Source organism: Lycium ferocissimum, chromosome 9, assembly GCF_029784015.1.
Source record: "Lycium ferocissimum isolate CSIRO_LF1 chromosome 9, AGI_CSIRO_Lferr_CH_V1, whole genome shotgun sequence".
NCBI classification, from domain to species: Eukaryota; Viridiplantae; Streptophyta; class Magnoliopsida; order Solanales; family Solanaceae; genus Lycium; species Lycium ferocissimum.
In genome coordinates, this window is record NC_081350.1 from 29,507,420 (window position 1) to 29,523,600 (window position 16,181).

At 34.9% G+C, this 16,181-nt stretch overlaps 2 protein-coding genes across 2 annotated transcripts; one reads left to right on the forward strand and one right to left on the reverse strand.

The window, feature by feature from the left end:
* Positions 1-5,285: 5,285 nt before the first annotated feature.
* Positions 5,286-6,478, forward strand: LOC132030200 (glycine-rich cell wall structural protein 1.8-like). Its single transcript, XM_059419725.1, has one exon. The coding sequence runs from the start codon at positions 5,342-5,344 to the stop codon at positions 6,248-6,250; it is 909 nt and encodes a 302-aa protein (XP_059275708.1). The 5' UTR covers positions 5,286-5,341; the 3' UTR covers positions 6,251-6,478.
* Positions 6,479-9,579: 3,101 nt separating this feature from the next.
* On the reverse strand, positions 9,580-15,263 carry LOC132030202 (ubiquitin carboxyl-terminal hydrolase 21-like). The gene is made up of 8 exons (XM_059419726.1): positions 14,484-15,263; positions 13,931-14,051; positions 13,416-13,526; positions 12,263-12,432; positions 11,797-12,135; positions 11,308-11,430; positions 10,246-10,750; positions 9,580-10,151 (listed from the first exon to the last, which is right to left on the reverse strand). Exons 1-8 carry the CDS (start codon positions 14,946-14,948, stop codon positions 9,838-9,840), a joined length of 2,148 nt encoding a protein of 715 aa, XP_059275709.1. The 5' UTR covers positions 14,949-15,263; the 3' UTR covers positions 9,580-9,837.
* Positions 15,264-16,181: the final 918 nt, after the last annotated feature.

Sequence of the window (16,181 nt, forward strand, 5' to 3'; positions counted from 1 at the left end):
TTGCAAAAATGGCCGTTGCCAAACGGCCATTTTGTTAATTTTTGGCCCCCAAATTTTTTTTTTTAACACTTTAACCCATCCCCCACCCCTATATAAACCCTTCTTCATTTTCATTTTAATTCACACCAATTCACTCTTCTTCATCTTTCTCTCAAATCTCAATCTCTCAATTATAATTATTTTGCAATAACTAGCCACAAAGTCTTATTATAGTTTCAACTTTCAATTATTAATTTTGCAATTATAATATTGTTGGTGGAGTTGGTGATTTTGCAACAATCCGAAGTAGCTTTGGTGGATTTGCAATTCTAGCCGCCTTGACTTTGTTGGAAATTAATCCGGCAATTTGGTACCTTCGTTCCAACTCTATCTTTATTTTTCGCAATTTAATTCTAGCAATTTAATTTACGCAATTTAATTTGTTGTAATTTATTTTCTTGTGATTTATTTGATTGTGATTTAAATTAATTCTATTTAATAATGTCAAAGAGATTAAGACGTGGTGCCGGTAGTAGTAGTCGTATTGTTGGGGTGCGCTTAATGAGGAAACATTTGTGGAAGAAACACCTAATGTAGGTATTGATGTTGGTGGAAATAATCCACTTTTAGGTCATGAGGCAATGCAACAACATTTTACCGACACTTTTAATGAAGACTTAAATGATGATGATGAAACACAACCCCCTGAAAATCCCATAGGAGATACATGTCCCCGCACAATCACATACACAAGACAAACCGCCTAGAACTCGTAAGCCAACGGCTAAAATTTGGAAATTTATGACTAAGAATAGGAAAGCCAATCGGCTACATGTAACATATGTGGACAAGTATTTAGTTTTAAGCAAGGAACGGTAAGGATGGTGGAACGGGTACACTAAATTCTCATATGAGAACCAAACATATGGATGCTTGGGGAGAGCAAACGGGTTCAAATGTGGGGGATTCAAATGACGATAGACCCACGAACCGGTAGAAATTTTAAGTATGACAAGAAAAAGAACGCGTAGAAATAGCTAAAATGGTAGCTTATGATTGTTTACCATTTTCCTTTCCCTCGGGTTTGGGGTTTGTTACTTACATTCAACGTTGTTATAATCCGTTATTTGAGGGTATTCCTAGAAGTACTTGTAGAGCCGATGTTATAGATTTGTTTAAAAAATATAGATTTTATTTGCGCCACGTATTTAATTCTTTAAATTGTAATGTTTGTCTTACCGATTTGGGTCTTAGTATTAACCATTTAGATTTTTTTGCTATTACATGTCATTGGGTTGATGATAATGGGTTATGCAAAAAAGAATTATAGCTTTTTTATATGACGAAGGAAAAGGTCGTCACGATGGAAATTTTTTAGCCGATTCAATGTCTACTATTATGAGATTTTTTAACATTTATAGAAAAACACTTTGTATTGCTTTAGATAATGCTTCTAATAATACAAAGGCAGCTTGGTCTTTAAAAAGAGAAATAAACCCTCCTCTAAAAATATTTTTCATGTAAGATGTAGTTGTCACATTTTAAATTTAATTGTTAAAGATGGTCTTGTGCATTTTGATGATTCTGTTCAAAAAGTTAGAAATGCTGTTGCGTTTCTTTTTGTAATGCTAATAGGGGAAGAATTAGAGATTTTAAGAATGCTTGTGTGGAAAATAACCTTAGACCTAGGAAAATTCAAATAGAAATTGAGACTAGGTGGAACTACACTTACGTTATGCTACAACAAGCATATGAGTATAGGATTCCCATACAACAAGTTCACAACAAATATAATACCGATAGTCAGGATTGGTTAAATTTTATGCATTGGGAAGATGTTAAAGAATGTATTGAACTCTTAGAAAATTTTTATAATGCAACTCTTGCTTTTTCTAGACAATTTTATCCCACGGTAACCGGAATTTTAGCCTACTTAGCGGAAATAGCTAGAGTTTTACAAGAGTATAAACATAAACCCGGTTATCAAGCGGCTATTTTTGAAATGATAATCAAATTTAAGAAGTATTTTTTTCCATCCCAACTTTATTTATATTGGGTTCCCTTTTAAATCCTTGTTTAAAATCGTCTTATACTAAAAATTTGGTTAGTCAAATTTATACATTTTTAGAAATTGAAGCGGGAACTCAACCATCTTTAGCTGAAGCCGACCTCGCTATAGATGATGAGTTTAGAAAAGTTTTTACTCATTATTCTAGTTTGGAAGAACGTGCAACACCTGTTGCTCCACGCCCTACTACTTCTCAAAGTAGCAAAAAGGGCTTGTCGGGTTTAAAAGTTTTACATTCACAGCCAACTTCTTCTTCTACTGCAAACTTTGATGAATATAACTTTTATTTGATGCACCCAAATGTAGATATCAACCAACCGGATGAGGTGGACGTCTTAGCATGGTGGAAGAAGTACAAGGCAAGCTATCCGGTACTTTCAAGAATGGCTCGAGATATCCTTACGGTTCAAGTATCAACCGTGGCTTCGGAGAGCGCATTTAGCCAAGGAAGACAAAGAAATTGGAGACCATAGACATTCATTATCCGGCTTTAGCTTGCAAGTACTAGTGTGCATTCGAGATTGGATTAGATCGGAGCGACGCAACCAAAACTCAGAAGTGGAGGAAGGCGAAGAGGAAGAAATTGAAGATTTGATAGCTAGTGGACCGGACCAAATGGAAGACTTTGAAGATATTTCCATGACCGAATATGATGGGGGAAATTAACGAAATGGTTCAAAATTGGTGATTTTATTATTCTACTATTTTTGTACAACTCATGTATTATTTGCAAGTTAAAAAAATACAACTTGCAAATAAATGTTATCCAAGAATGAATAAAAATATGGCTCATTGAGCTTACTTCTATTTACTTGTGTTCATATTTTTACTTTTATTAAGTTAGGAATATACCTAAAATATACTAAGAATATACTTATAAGTATATTAAGTTATATAGTATACTTAAACATATATAAGTATATATAGTATATACTATATATAAGTATATATAGTATATATATTAAGTTATACATATATATAAGTATATGTAAGTTATATATATATGTATACGAAAAACACTATTCTCAGTATTCTTGACTTCTTGTTAGGTCATTAGTCGATAAATATTTAAACTTTAATTATAAAGTTGTATAACATATGTAAATATACCTACAATATACAAATAAATACTATAATATATATATATAATACAAAAAACAAAACAAAAAAATTTTAAACACTCCAAACCGGACCGGTTCCGGTTTGGAGTTTAAAACCGGTAAACCGGAACCGGTTAAGTGGTTCCGGTTAAGCGGTTCCGGTTTTTTAACCGGAACCGGCCGGTTCCTTAACCGGTTCCATAACCGGTTCCGGTTGGAACCGGTTGACACCTTTAATGACAAGTAAAGATGGGGGAGGGAGTAATAAGAAATGAACGGAATTAACCTAATAAAATATACGGACTATGCTAATAATTTCCTACACTTTCAACATGTAATTTATTTGTGTTTTTATTAATACACATAAAATATTCTAAATATTTATTAACACATTATTTATTGAAGAAAATAATGAAAATATGATCTTGACGAGATTAGAAGTAAGTAGAAAGAAAATGTGATGCTCTCAAAAGTCAATCATGCCCTCAATTTGAAAGTAATTGGCAAGAAGCAGCCATGTCCATCCACTGATCGACTGGCTCTTCTAATATAGTAAAAATGTAACTAGATTAATTTATTTTTTATAATTAGGATTTAAATATTCAAACCTGTACAAATATATTACTCCTTCTGTCCCAATTTACAATACACTCTTTTATTAGTCGTTCAGTTCAAAAAGAATGACACCTATATATCTATATTTAGTAATAATTATCTTCAAGTTTCTCATTTTACCTTAATTCATTAAGCCACAACAACTTCTATGACTTATTTTAGATTACAAGTTTCAAAACTATTTATTTTTTCTCTTATAAATTCCGTGCTCAGTCAAACACCTTCACATAAATTGAGCTGGAGGGAGTAGCGATGAAGACAGGGGAATATATAGTCTCTCGATTTCAATTTAATTGTCCTACTTTCCATATTAATCTATTCAAGACGAATATCTTTTTTTGAAACACATTTAAATTAAAACGGAGATAGTATATGCTATGCGCGATACACCAGATTTTATCAATAACTGTATAGTTTGGGGGGTGAGGGATGGAGAGGGAGGGGGGGGGGGGTGTGGATTTTTGTTTTGGCACCACTGAAATGAAATTGGTGTAAACTACTCGTTACTCTTCATCTCTCCCAACACTTCTTTTTATCCCTTCAATGAGAGCTTCAAAAGATAAGAACATGACATAAATCGATGGCCTGTAGATAAAAAAAAATTAAAAAAAATGAAGTATTGTCTAATTAAAGGAAAATTAAAAATATATATGTATTAACAATCTTGAGTGTGTGTCTCATATTTTGTAGTAAATTAATGAGGATGTCCTAACACGTTAAACTTGTAAGCGTATAATACAAATCGGGATTTAATTTATATCGAGGGTGAAAGAAATCGGTATTCCATTCTTTACATAGGGATGAAACTATAGGAAATTTGTTGTATTCTAATTTTTTACCCAGCTATTATTGTCTTAAGCTGAGGCTACTGAATGAATCCATATAAACTCTAAATCTCTAATTCCTTCCTGCTTTAAACTTCTCATTTTACTTTTCATGATATGATTTTATAGCTAGCCACACACAAATATCATGGTATGTCTAATGTCTAAAATAGCTAGCCACACACAAATATCATGGTATGTCTAATGTCTAAAAGCACAAATTTAAAGGGAAAAAAAATCAAACTTGTACCCAATCAATATATAACTAAAATGAAATATGAACGAACTAGTATTTGGTTAATAGTCTGAAAATGGTTTGAATTGGATAGATTGAACTTCATCATCAAACAGGGACGAATTGGGCTGTGAATGCCAGTAATAATCAAAGTTGTGGATGCCAGCAAAAGCACACTACTGTAGTCTACTAGTGCAAGAAGTGATCATTTATAGTATTGTCTTCCTTTCCCTTTATTCCACTTAATTCGGTGCGTATTTTTGTGCAGATTGCATATAGTGGGGGTAGCAAAAATTTCTTCTTGCATGTGCTCAACCACTCTTTGACACGGTTTTGGACCATCCCCCTACAACAACATGCTTTCTTCTTCTTCTTCTTCTTCTTTTTTTTTTTTTTTTTTTTTGTGTGTGTGTGTGTGTGTTTTGTGGGGGGGGGGGGGGCGGGGGGAGCGTATGTCTATAAATAGGTATAATCGTTTGCATATTAACACCAAAGTCGTGGAATTGACAAACATTCTTCCATGGCTTATCATAAGATTTCTAGTGTTCTTTTTCTTGTGTTACTTAGTGCAACCATATGTTATGCTTCTTCTAGAGCCCTCCTTACTCTAGAGGGAGGTCTTGGCTATGGTGGTGGTTCAGAAGGAGGTTATGGAGTTGGTGGAGCTGGGGGATATGGAGGTGGTGGAGGTGGAGGTTCTGGAGGTGGTGGTGGTTATGGAGGTATGGTTGATCATGGTGGATATGGAGGTGGTGGTGAAGGTGGTGGTAATGGTGGGGGTAGTGCTGGCTATGTACCTGGTGGAGAGCATGGAGGAGGATATGGAGGAGGTGGTGGTGGTGGCCATGGTGGAGGAGGTGGTTATGGTGCAGGTGGTGAACATGGTATAGGATATGGAGGTGGAGGAGGAGCAGGAAGTGGCGGTGGATATGGCGGAGGTGCAGAACATGGAGGCGCATATGGTGGTGGTGGAGGAGGTGGTAGTGGTAGTGGTGGTGGTTATGGTGCGGGAGGTGTTCCTGGAGGCGGTTATGGAGGCGGAGAAGGGGGAGGAAGTGGTGGTGGCTATGGAGGAGCAGGAGGTTTACCTGGTAGTGGATATGGAGGGGGAGGCGGTCATGGAGGAGGTGGTGGAGGAGGCTATGGTGCAGGAGGAGCTGCAGGTGGTGGATATGGAAGTGGTGGAGGTGCAGGTGGTGGGGCAGGAGGAGCATATGGAGGTGGACATGCCGGTGGCGGTGGTGGTGGTTCAGGAGGAGGAGGGGGATATGGTGGCGAAGGAGGAGCTTACGGTGGTGGACACGCTGGTGGCAGTGGCGGTGGTTCAGGAGGAGGAAGGGGATATGGTGGTGGAGGTGAACATGGAGGTGGGTATGGAGGGGGTGGTGGAAGTGGTGGAGGTGGTGGTCATGGTGGCTACATTCCTTGAATTTCATAATTTCTTCTACTGAATCTTAAAGAATCAATAACAAATAGGACTATCTTTTCTTGTTTCCTTGCTTCCTGTTCTCTAGTTAATGCATGCATGCATGTATTTTCATTAGCATATATAAAATGCTTAAGTACTGAAGTAGCATCGATTACTTGTACTTCAAATATTATTATCCTTGATGTACTTTCATATTGATATTCAGAATAAGAATCAAACTATTCATCATCCGTATTTCTTAAATTTTCATTGAATACATATCAACTACTTGTACAAATGGTGTATTAATTACAAGAGTTCTTTGAGACTCTTACTGAAGATAAAGAAGAAGAAAAAAGAGACTTGTACCACCCCTGAGAGTAGGGTACATCAAACCCGTTTACCAAAAAAATGTAAATGAAATTCCAATGATCATATTGTTATGGGCAAATATTTGGTCCCCTAGTAGGTGGCTAAGTGATCCCCATGTGAGCACATAAATGAGATATTGTAAACGCAATTCAAACTGTCTCTTTTTGCAACTTTCTTTTTTACTTTCTTATCATCGTCAGAAAGTGCGGTCACTTTTTTCCAATACGAATGCTTCGTCAACTGAATATATAGTAAATTCAGAACCTAGAAGAACTGGTCTTCAAGCTATCCTCACTAGATATGACCATATGATCCAGACAACAATGCATGCGCAGATGAGGGTAGTGTTCATGATTTAGTTTGAGTCGGGTTTTTTATAAAATTAAATAAAATAAATTAAGTCGGGTAATATTAGAACTCAATTAGATAATATATTCGAACTGCTGTTCTAGCATAGCAGTACCAACCAAATTACTATTTTAAAAAAAAAAATTACTCATTTATCAAGATATCTTGATAAAAATTGAATTAAATAACGATAAATATTAAAATCCCAATTAAAGATAAATTTTTCTTTAACATAAAATAGATTCTTGGTCAAGTTATTTCTTAATCCCCGTCTCAGTAAAGTTGTTCAATATCTATTGGCTTTAATTCTGAAGATCTTAATTACCAGTTAACAACTCAAGTAATAAAATGATAAAAGAAAGAAAGGGAGAAATTGCACCTTATTATAATAGCAAAATATGCTGATATTGACTCTTGAAGATGCCGCATTCTCTTTATTGCGGTTTACAATAGATGGTGTAACACGTATCACTTTTTCTTTTCTTTTTTATAGCTCATATAAAACTATTTATAGTAAGTATTTATATATTTATTTATTCTTGTACATATACAATACTTTGTCTTGAAAAAATTTATTATTTGTCCAGATATCATCGGTTTTGTGGCTGCAGTTTCCGTTGAAGCTGGGGATTCTTCTGCTTTCTTAATTTTCTGAGACCTTCCTTTGATCATATCCACTTCTCCATCTTCGTTTATTACCACCATATCATATGGTACTTTCTCTGCATAGTATTGTATATTTTTCTTGTCGTGGTGCCTGCAATGTTTTAAGTATATTAAAAACATTGACAACGTACGTTAAAGATTATTACTATTATCACATGTAATTACAGGTAACTATCCATAATAATAAGTGAAATTCGTCTTTTAAAAATTAAGGCAAGTAATAGCTTTTTATTTTTTTATTTTTTATTTTTGGTCAGGGGCAAGTAATGTCATATTGCTAATACCTGTCGAATACTACTAGAGCTGCTTGAAGGCTAGTGATTAGATCAACCACGAGCAATTTCTGTGGATGACCCATCTCAGTTCTGATTTTTGGTTCTACCTAAATGAATTGATGAGAAAATAATTAAGCTCGCCGGAAGAACTCATTTAAACAAGATCTTATGTAGTAGTAATATTAAGACAGCTCAGAGGAATGATGATAATACGTACCCCGTATTTTTCACAAAGGTCAATTAAATATTGAACTTTGTGATACTTGGCATATTCACTTCTCCACTGATCCCTTTTCTCTCTAATGATTGAAAGTTCTTCAAAATCCACACTCCAGATGCCTGACCATGTCTTCGCGGAGACTATAAAATAAGCAAAACACATAAATATATAATGATCATCTTGCATAGAGTGGCAAAATTAGTTCATGAACACATGATCAGCTTAATCTATCAAGTTTGGGCGGGTTGATGACACGTCTATTTATTAACTCAACCCATTTTGACCCGTCAAATCTAACTCATTTAAAAGTTGGTCTGATACGCAGCTCAAACTGACCCATGAGAAATCTTGTCAAAATATTTTTAAAACGACATTTGTTTTTGTTTAATATGTTATATATAGTCATCATAAGGAGAACAAAATTATTAGATACTTAAAGGAATATTAAGAATATTAAAAAAATGTAGTTACAAAATTAAACGGGTTGGGTTATGATCCATTGTTTAGTTCATTTCAAAGACAAGTAACTTTTAAACAGGTCATCGACCCACCCATTAATAATGCAACATTTTGACTCGTCCAAATTCAATTCAGTCTGCCTATTTGATACACAAAATCTTGCATATCAGAAGTACAGAAATGATTTAATTTTGACTCATCCAAATTCAGTTCAATCTGCCTATTTGATACACAAAATCTTGCATGTCAGAAGTACAGAAATGATTTAACATGGAAGTATATATACGAGGAATATTGAGCCAGGGCATCATGCCAAGAATTGTAACTCTGCAACATGATTTCAAGGCAACATTTTTTAGAGCCCATTCAAGAGGCTCAATGGAGAATTCTTTCAATGCATCCATAACAATAAGCACATGTTTAGGAACATCTGATGACCCTGTGAGTGAATGCTGAAAGTTAAAAACTTGATCTGGTGTTTTCTTCCACAAGTTGTTCTCTTCTAAATCCCCAGCCATAACATCCATTTTTTAAGTGAAATGGGGGAAACTATTTATTTTTTGAAGGAGAAGGGAAGGGATTTGCTCAAGGCCCTTCAGATCCTTATATAGAATTTTGGAGCTAAAGAAGAGGACAAATGAAACAGGAATATAATTTGTTCGATATTAACAAGAAATGACTTAGAATGCTTTATGTGACCTATGATGTAGAAGAACAACATACAATGAAGCCAAAAAAGTTGCCTGAATTATGCTGATCTCCATTCTCTTTGTTCATTGAAGACGCTTGGATCTAAACGTTTTATTCCGAGAACCTCAAAAATAACTCTCAACTAAGCACATATTTTGTATTACACCCCTCAACTCAATGAATCAAGAAATTACAAATGAATGAAAGCATTTGCATTTACTATGTACTAAAGTTCAAAAGCATTGGCATTTACTATGTACTATAGTTCAAAAGCATTTGCATTTACTATGTACTAAAGTTCACTGTAGATAATAAGTTCATACTGCAAAAGCTCGCAAAGTTCTTAGATATATGGGAGTAATAATTATTCCCAAGAGAATAAAACATAAAACTCTTACTCAGCACTATACAATGGAACTCTGAAATATGAACAAAAAACAGCTAATATCTATAAAACAACCTAGAGCCGTGTTTGTTTTGAGGATACAAGATGCCTAGTGCTTGGTAGGAGGACCCTATTCCATAACTCCATTAGTTCAGAGTTTCCAGTTAGAAATTACTAGTATTTGCCCATTAGCTTATCTCATGCTGCCAGCCATTGCAGTACGCAACGTAGAGCCAAAGCTAGACCTTCGGCGACTGGTGGAATTACTGTCATCTCTAGTTGGAGATACTTCCATCCTTCTCCTCCTCTTGGTAGCGGAACCTTCACTTTGTGAGCCTCTCATTGCAGCTAGTAATTGCTGGGCTCTAGACCCACGCATGTTTTTCTTTATCAGAGAACACGCCTGCTTTCTTTCCATGTCCTGTTCTAGCTCCTTCTGCAGTTGCTTTTTGCAAGATACCTGGCCTGTCGTTCTTAGATGACCACGAGGAATATGGTAATCATTATCTGCAAATAAAAACCAATGGTTTAGCACAAGCTTCTCTGTTAACACTATAGGCAACAAAGTTGACAATAAAATAGAAGTGGAAGATGTGGTTACCTGGGGGATCTTCTCTGTATATCTCTGGGCTTGGGGATCTACGTGGTGTTTCGGGTGTGATATATAGAGTCCTGCTGGTTGAAACAGGGTCCGGAGCACTGCGGTTTTCTTTGAGTACTGAAGGTAAAGACACTTTATCCAATTCAGGTGACTTGGAATCCAGAATATTACTTGCACGTAATGGTGGTCTAGGAGCAGACATCATCTGCGTATTTTCCTTTCCTTTACTATCCTGAACCTTGTTGCGAGAATTGGGAGATGACTCATTTGCAGAACCATTGGATTCTTTCACACGGAAAGCCTGGGCACTTGGTAGACGGGGAGAAGTTGCGGAGACAGTATCTGTATTCTCTAAGACAGACTTGGGAGAAGTATTCCGTATTGACGGATCTATGAAGGGCTTTTGCCCTTCAATAAAATCTGAAAACCAGGGAGTGCCCCTCTTTGCGTAAAATAGAACGTATGCTTCCTGTGACAAAACATAATCTTCTCGAACCCGAACAACCTATCAGGTTCAAACGGATATCAAATCAGTTCATCATAAATGCTTGTTTTGCCCCCCTTTATGCCAGGAGAGCTGCAGGGTTCTGTTACTCTGTACAACATACCCAGTATACTCCCACAAGTGGGGTCTATCGGAAACAGTCTCTCTACCCCACAAACGTAGGGGTAAAATCGTTCTTTCGGAACATGATTTAAAAGAAATGCGAGTAAAAAGCTATGATGAAAACCAAAGTAAAAGAAGCATCAGTTGTAATAAAATCGAAGAACAAGACTGCTAACATAACTTTTTTTTGTTGATCAAGTAAAAGTATTTTCATTCACAATCATGGCCAAGAAAACAGCTGTGAGATAATGCTTACTATAATAATGGTAAGGGAACGGTTCTGTCACTCTGTATAAAAAAATAAGTGAAGATGAACAGATGTTGAATGCGGCAGAAAAACAAGATGGTTCTTAAGTTGGAAATCCCCAGAATATTAGGAAACTGGAGAAAACAGATTAATCCTACACAAAACTATGAAAAAAAGAATAAAGATTCATTTGCAGTATACAATATACCTTTGAGTCATCAAATTTGTACCACTCATTTGGAGCAGAGCGAATGAAGCTGTAATAATGCCCAGAACTGTATGAAAATCCTATATGCACTATAACTGCATAAAGATCATACTTCATTTCTTCCTGTGCACAAGAAGAAAAATTCAAAATCATTTGCTGTTCAATAGATTAAGCAAACAAAAGAAAGATCTTAAAAAAGAAAATTAGTGAAATTCTGTATACAACATTTACCCTGCTTAGACCCCATACCCTATATAACATAAATAAAGGAGAAAATTCTAAACTCATCCCACGAAAATACTTCTCCAGGGCTATCAGCTAATTCTTTGACAAAAATACAGTATAAGAATCCCAAAACTTGCAGGCAGGAAACATTTACCTCTAAAACTGTACTTTTAAGCACTAGCAATTACTCTTCATCTCCTAAAACCAAAAGAACCCCTGCAAAACTAGTTCTAGCATAGACTCAAAGGAGAAACAGGAACTCACATTATCGATTTGGTTGTTATCAGCATAAGTATGCAAGTCCAATTCCAGAGGAAATGAAACATATTTGTCAATCTTCTCAACAAGACAACCATCTGTTTTGAATCTCTTTAAATGAAGGGCAGCGACAGAAGGGGCCTTATCCAGCACAAGCTGCTTCTCAATGGAGACTTGCTCCTTACATTTTTCACATGTAAACTTTATTTCTGAATCCTCAATTTTCTCAACCTTTGTGAAAGACTCCAGAGCTGTGTCTAGGCTGTCAACATCCTCAATCTCCAAACACAGATCTATTAGAGGCTCGAAAGTGTTAGAAGAGTGGCCACAATTACAACACCGCAACTGCAATTTCAAAAAGGTGTGGGTAAAAATATCAGTTCCACATTTGCATTTAAAAATTAAGAGCATAGCATATATGTGAATGCGATTTTTACAAGGCACAACGAATTGACTAATGTTTGATTCTTACTTTGCTAACTAAACGACCTCCAAAAGCCTGCTTCACAATGTTGTCAGCCTCCAAAGTTGGGCAGTCTTTTGGTCTTGAATCATCACAACGTCTTTCAAGTTTATCCAGAAAACACTGTAGAAACTCGTGAGCATCTTCCTGTTGGAACCGACGGAAAGTGGAAGAAAAATCTGTTTTTTCACAAAGTTAAGGATGGCAGTGAAACCACAGCTACAGATTTGCAAACAAAGCAATGAATTTGTACAACCTTCATACCTAGCTGGCCTATCTTGATTGAATGTTCAAATTAGTTACATTTATTTAAAAGGGATAATAACACTTTTAGTCCCTCAGTTATTGGTAAATTTTTAATTTTGATCCTTGTGAATTTGTGATATTTGACAAACCACGTTTACTCTTTAACTAATTGAAGTATGTATTTTTAGTCCCCTTATGTAGAATGTATGTTATATTTGAACTATTTTTAGAACTATATTACCATCAAATATGAAGTAAAATCACAAGCTTATCATAATATATGGGTAATTAAGCAGTGGAACAGTTAGCAATTATGGTAAAGTGTGAATATTTACTAGCAAAGAGACCAACAGTACACATCTCAATTAATTGAAGGTTATATGTGCTTAATCAGATATAATAAGGACCAAAATCATAATTTACTAATAATCGAGGGAGAGTAATATTAACCCTATTTGAAAAAGGAAATTTATTAGAGAATTGACTAAAAATTAATTATTTGATGTAATATTTAGTTATTAGCAGTAAATTATTTTTGTACAGAACTAAACATTGATTGTGATAAACGGATCTATTTAATAGAAGTACCCGATCAGATCAGCTAACATAATCTAAATAAAACAGGTCAGAAATGGGGTATAGATTCTTACTTTCATGTATAAGAGAAAGGGAATGAAATGAATGTACCAATAGTGTGCGTTTTACCAAAACCAGTCATCTTTCTACTATTTTGGTAAGAACTGATGCATCTTAGGACTTCAGATAAATTTGATGATATGAACAAGTTCTCAATAAACAATAAGAGGATGAATCTAGGGTAACAAATATATAAGCAGAAAAAACAAATATGCATCTATGTGTGTATGAAATGCAAATATTTTCCCAGAAATCACAAATAAGAAACTCAAAAGGATACAGTTCAAATTGTTAACAAATTTCCAGGGAGAGACTACACCAGCCTCGGAAAACAGTGAAGCATCAATAAGCTTCCTCAACGCACAAATTACACAGAAACCCTTCAGGTAACCTGCAATCGTTATACAGACAAGTTAATAATCAACCTCAAGAATAGAGAGAGAGAGAGAGAGAGAGAGATTAAATTTCTCCACCAAAGAAGATTCATTAGACCAATAGACACAACATAACTCAAATGGTTGAAAACAATGGCAAGGCGGAGTTAGTTATTAACCTTTGTTTCAAAACAAAATTAAAGCGTTTGGAATACGAGGATTGAACTACTCAATTTTACATTCTTCTTTTGAACATCAGTTCCTTTAGTTTTTCACAAATAAAATTTATAAGAGTATTACAAGTCAAATCTTCTACAATTAAAAAGATGTATGAAAAAAAAGTAGTAAAAAAAGACTACTTCACTCTATAAATAGTACTAATAGAGATATATAAAATGGAACAACGGGATTAATTTCTTACCATCACAGGGTGTGGAATGATGACTCGACTTAAGGCCCTGAATCAAAGGCACCGTGTGCATGAAAGATTGCAGAACCGCATTTAGAAAGCACGTATTTCCCAAATTAGAAAGCCCTGCACCCTGAATAAAAATAAAAAATAAAAAATCAACGCAAAACAAAAGTACCAAAATCTCATCTAACATATACCTAATACGAAATTCATTTAAACCTTGCATTTGTATTAAGAAATCATTAAATATTGTACAAAATATAAATTTAGAACGCAGTTACTAATACCTAATATCACTATTCTAGATTCAGAATCCATAATTTAGAATCAACACAAAAGAAAAGTACCAAAATAGCATGTAATCATTTCTCGAATTTGATATAACTTAGCTCCAACGATCAAGCACTATTTTCAGTTTTTACGTACTTAATTAGTAATACTAAAACACTATTGGATATACAAAACAAAATATCAACAGCAAACAAGTACGAAAATAACATGTAATCATTTACACCATATACACATACGCAAAAAAAAAAAAAAATTAAAATTGGACCAATACCAGCATAGACTTAGCTTCCTCATCTATATGAGAAAAATTCCACTTAGGCTCAACTTGTGCCAATTCTTTATTTTCCGGCGATCCATCCGTCCAATCAAAAGGCGATGGCTCCTCATCAATAGACTCGTTAGCAGCTTGTTGTGTCCAATCAGAAGGCGATGGCTTGTCATCCTTAGGCTTGGCAGCAGCTTGTTGTGTCCAATCAGAAGGCGATGGCTCATCATCCTTAGGCTTGGGTGCAGTTTTTTGTGTATAGAGAGGCTTGGGATGAGTGACTTTACCCCAAGGTTGAGCCCAACGGCTTTGGAAATACGGAGTGTATGTACGAACAGGTGATGCATCCAATTCTTCTTCCTCCATATATAACTCTTCTGATTTGTTCGATTTATCTAGGGTTTCATGAGAATCTACTAAATTAAATGGTTTAGTGTCAGTTTCTAGGGTTTCTGAGTAATGATTTTTCATTAAAACGAATTGTAAGAGATGAATTTGTAGGAGAAATGAAAGGTGTTGTTAGGGTTTGCTAGAGCTTTGAGTTTATTGAGGATTTGAAGAATGGATTGGAGGGAAAAGATTGAATATATGAAGGAAAAAAATTGCGGAAAATTGGAAAGTGAATATTTGAGGAATTTGTGAAGATTAAAATGGAGAGATTTGAAATGGGAGGGAAAATTGAGCGGCCATTTTGGATTTTTCAAGAATACTGAAATTTTAGGAACGAGCCCAAATGTATAGACTGCGCCAAAGTGTTTATTTTAGCACTAACATATCGATGGAATCTCACAAAATATATGTGTGAGTTTAATTTTTTTTATTTATATCTTTTTCCTGATCTCTCACTATAATAAAAAACTTTTGCAAAGACAAATAAATATTTTGAAAAAAAAAAATATCCAATGTTTACAGATATCAGTCATGTCCAAATAGTAATTGGTATTGGTAAAGTAAAGGTGCGTCCTTGTACTGTTCGAATATCTGGCCCTTTTAGCTTGTGCGACGTCAATTTAACTACTACTTTGTTTTTAATTAATCATTTGTTGGCAAAATCAAAATATGTTAAATGATTTGGATTGGCCAAAATAAAGGTTAGGACAAGTGTCACGTAGACTTCATCATTTGAACAAAGGGTTCTTTGGTGCCGGATGGAATGAACAAGGATATTTCATTGGATTATTTATCCATCTTTCATGTGGGATAGAAATTCCATCATTTTTACAAACGTGAGATAAAATAATTCCGTGATTAATTAATATCCATAACCAAATGTGAAATAAAATAATTCTGCATTTTATTCTGAGATAATTATTATTCTTATCCCACCAATCAAACTACCCACAAACATTAGCTTAATCATCATTTCATCATACCTACTCTCCTTCACAATTTATTGGTTGTTATTTCTATCCTCAAGGAAGCTTTGTTTACTCCTAAGAGTCTGTTTGGTTGGGCTTAAAAAAAGCAGGCTATAAGCTAAAAAAAATAAGTTGGGTAGCCCAACTTATATTTTTTTTGGCTTATAAACTGCTTTAGATAAGCTAAGTCAAACAAGCCCAATTATTTTTTTGAGCTTAATTTAAGCACAAAATGACTTATAAACTGGCCAGTCAATCACTCAAAAAAGCTGAAAACAGCTATAAGCTGTTTTCAGCAACTTATAAGCCAATCCAAACGGGCTCTAAGTAACTTTCCTACTGCTAA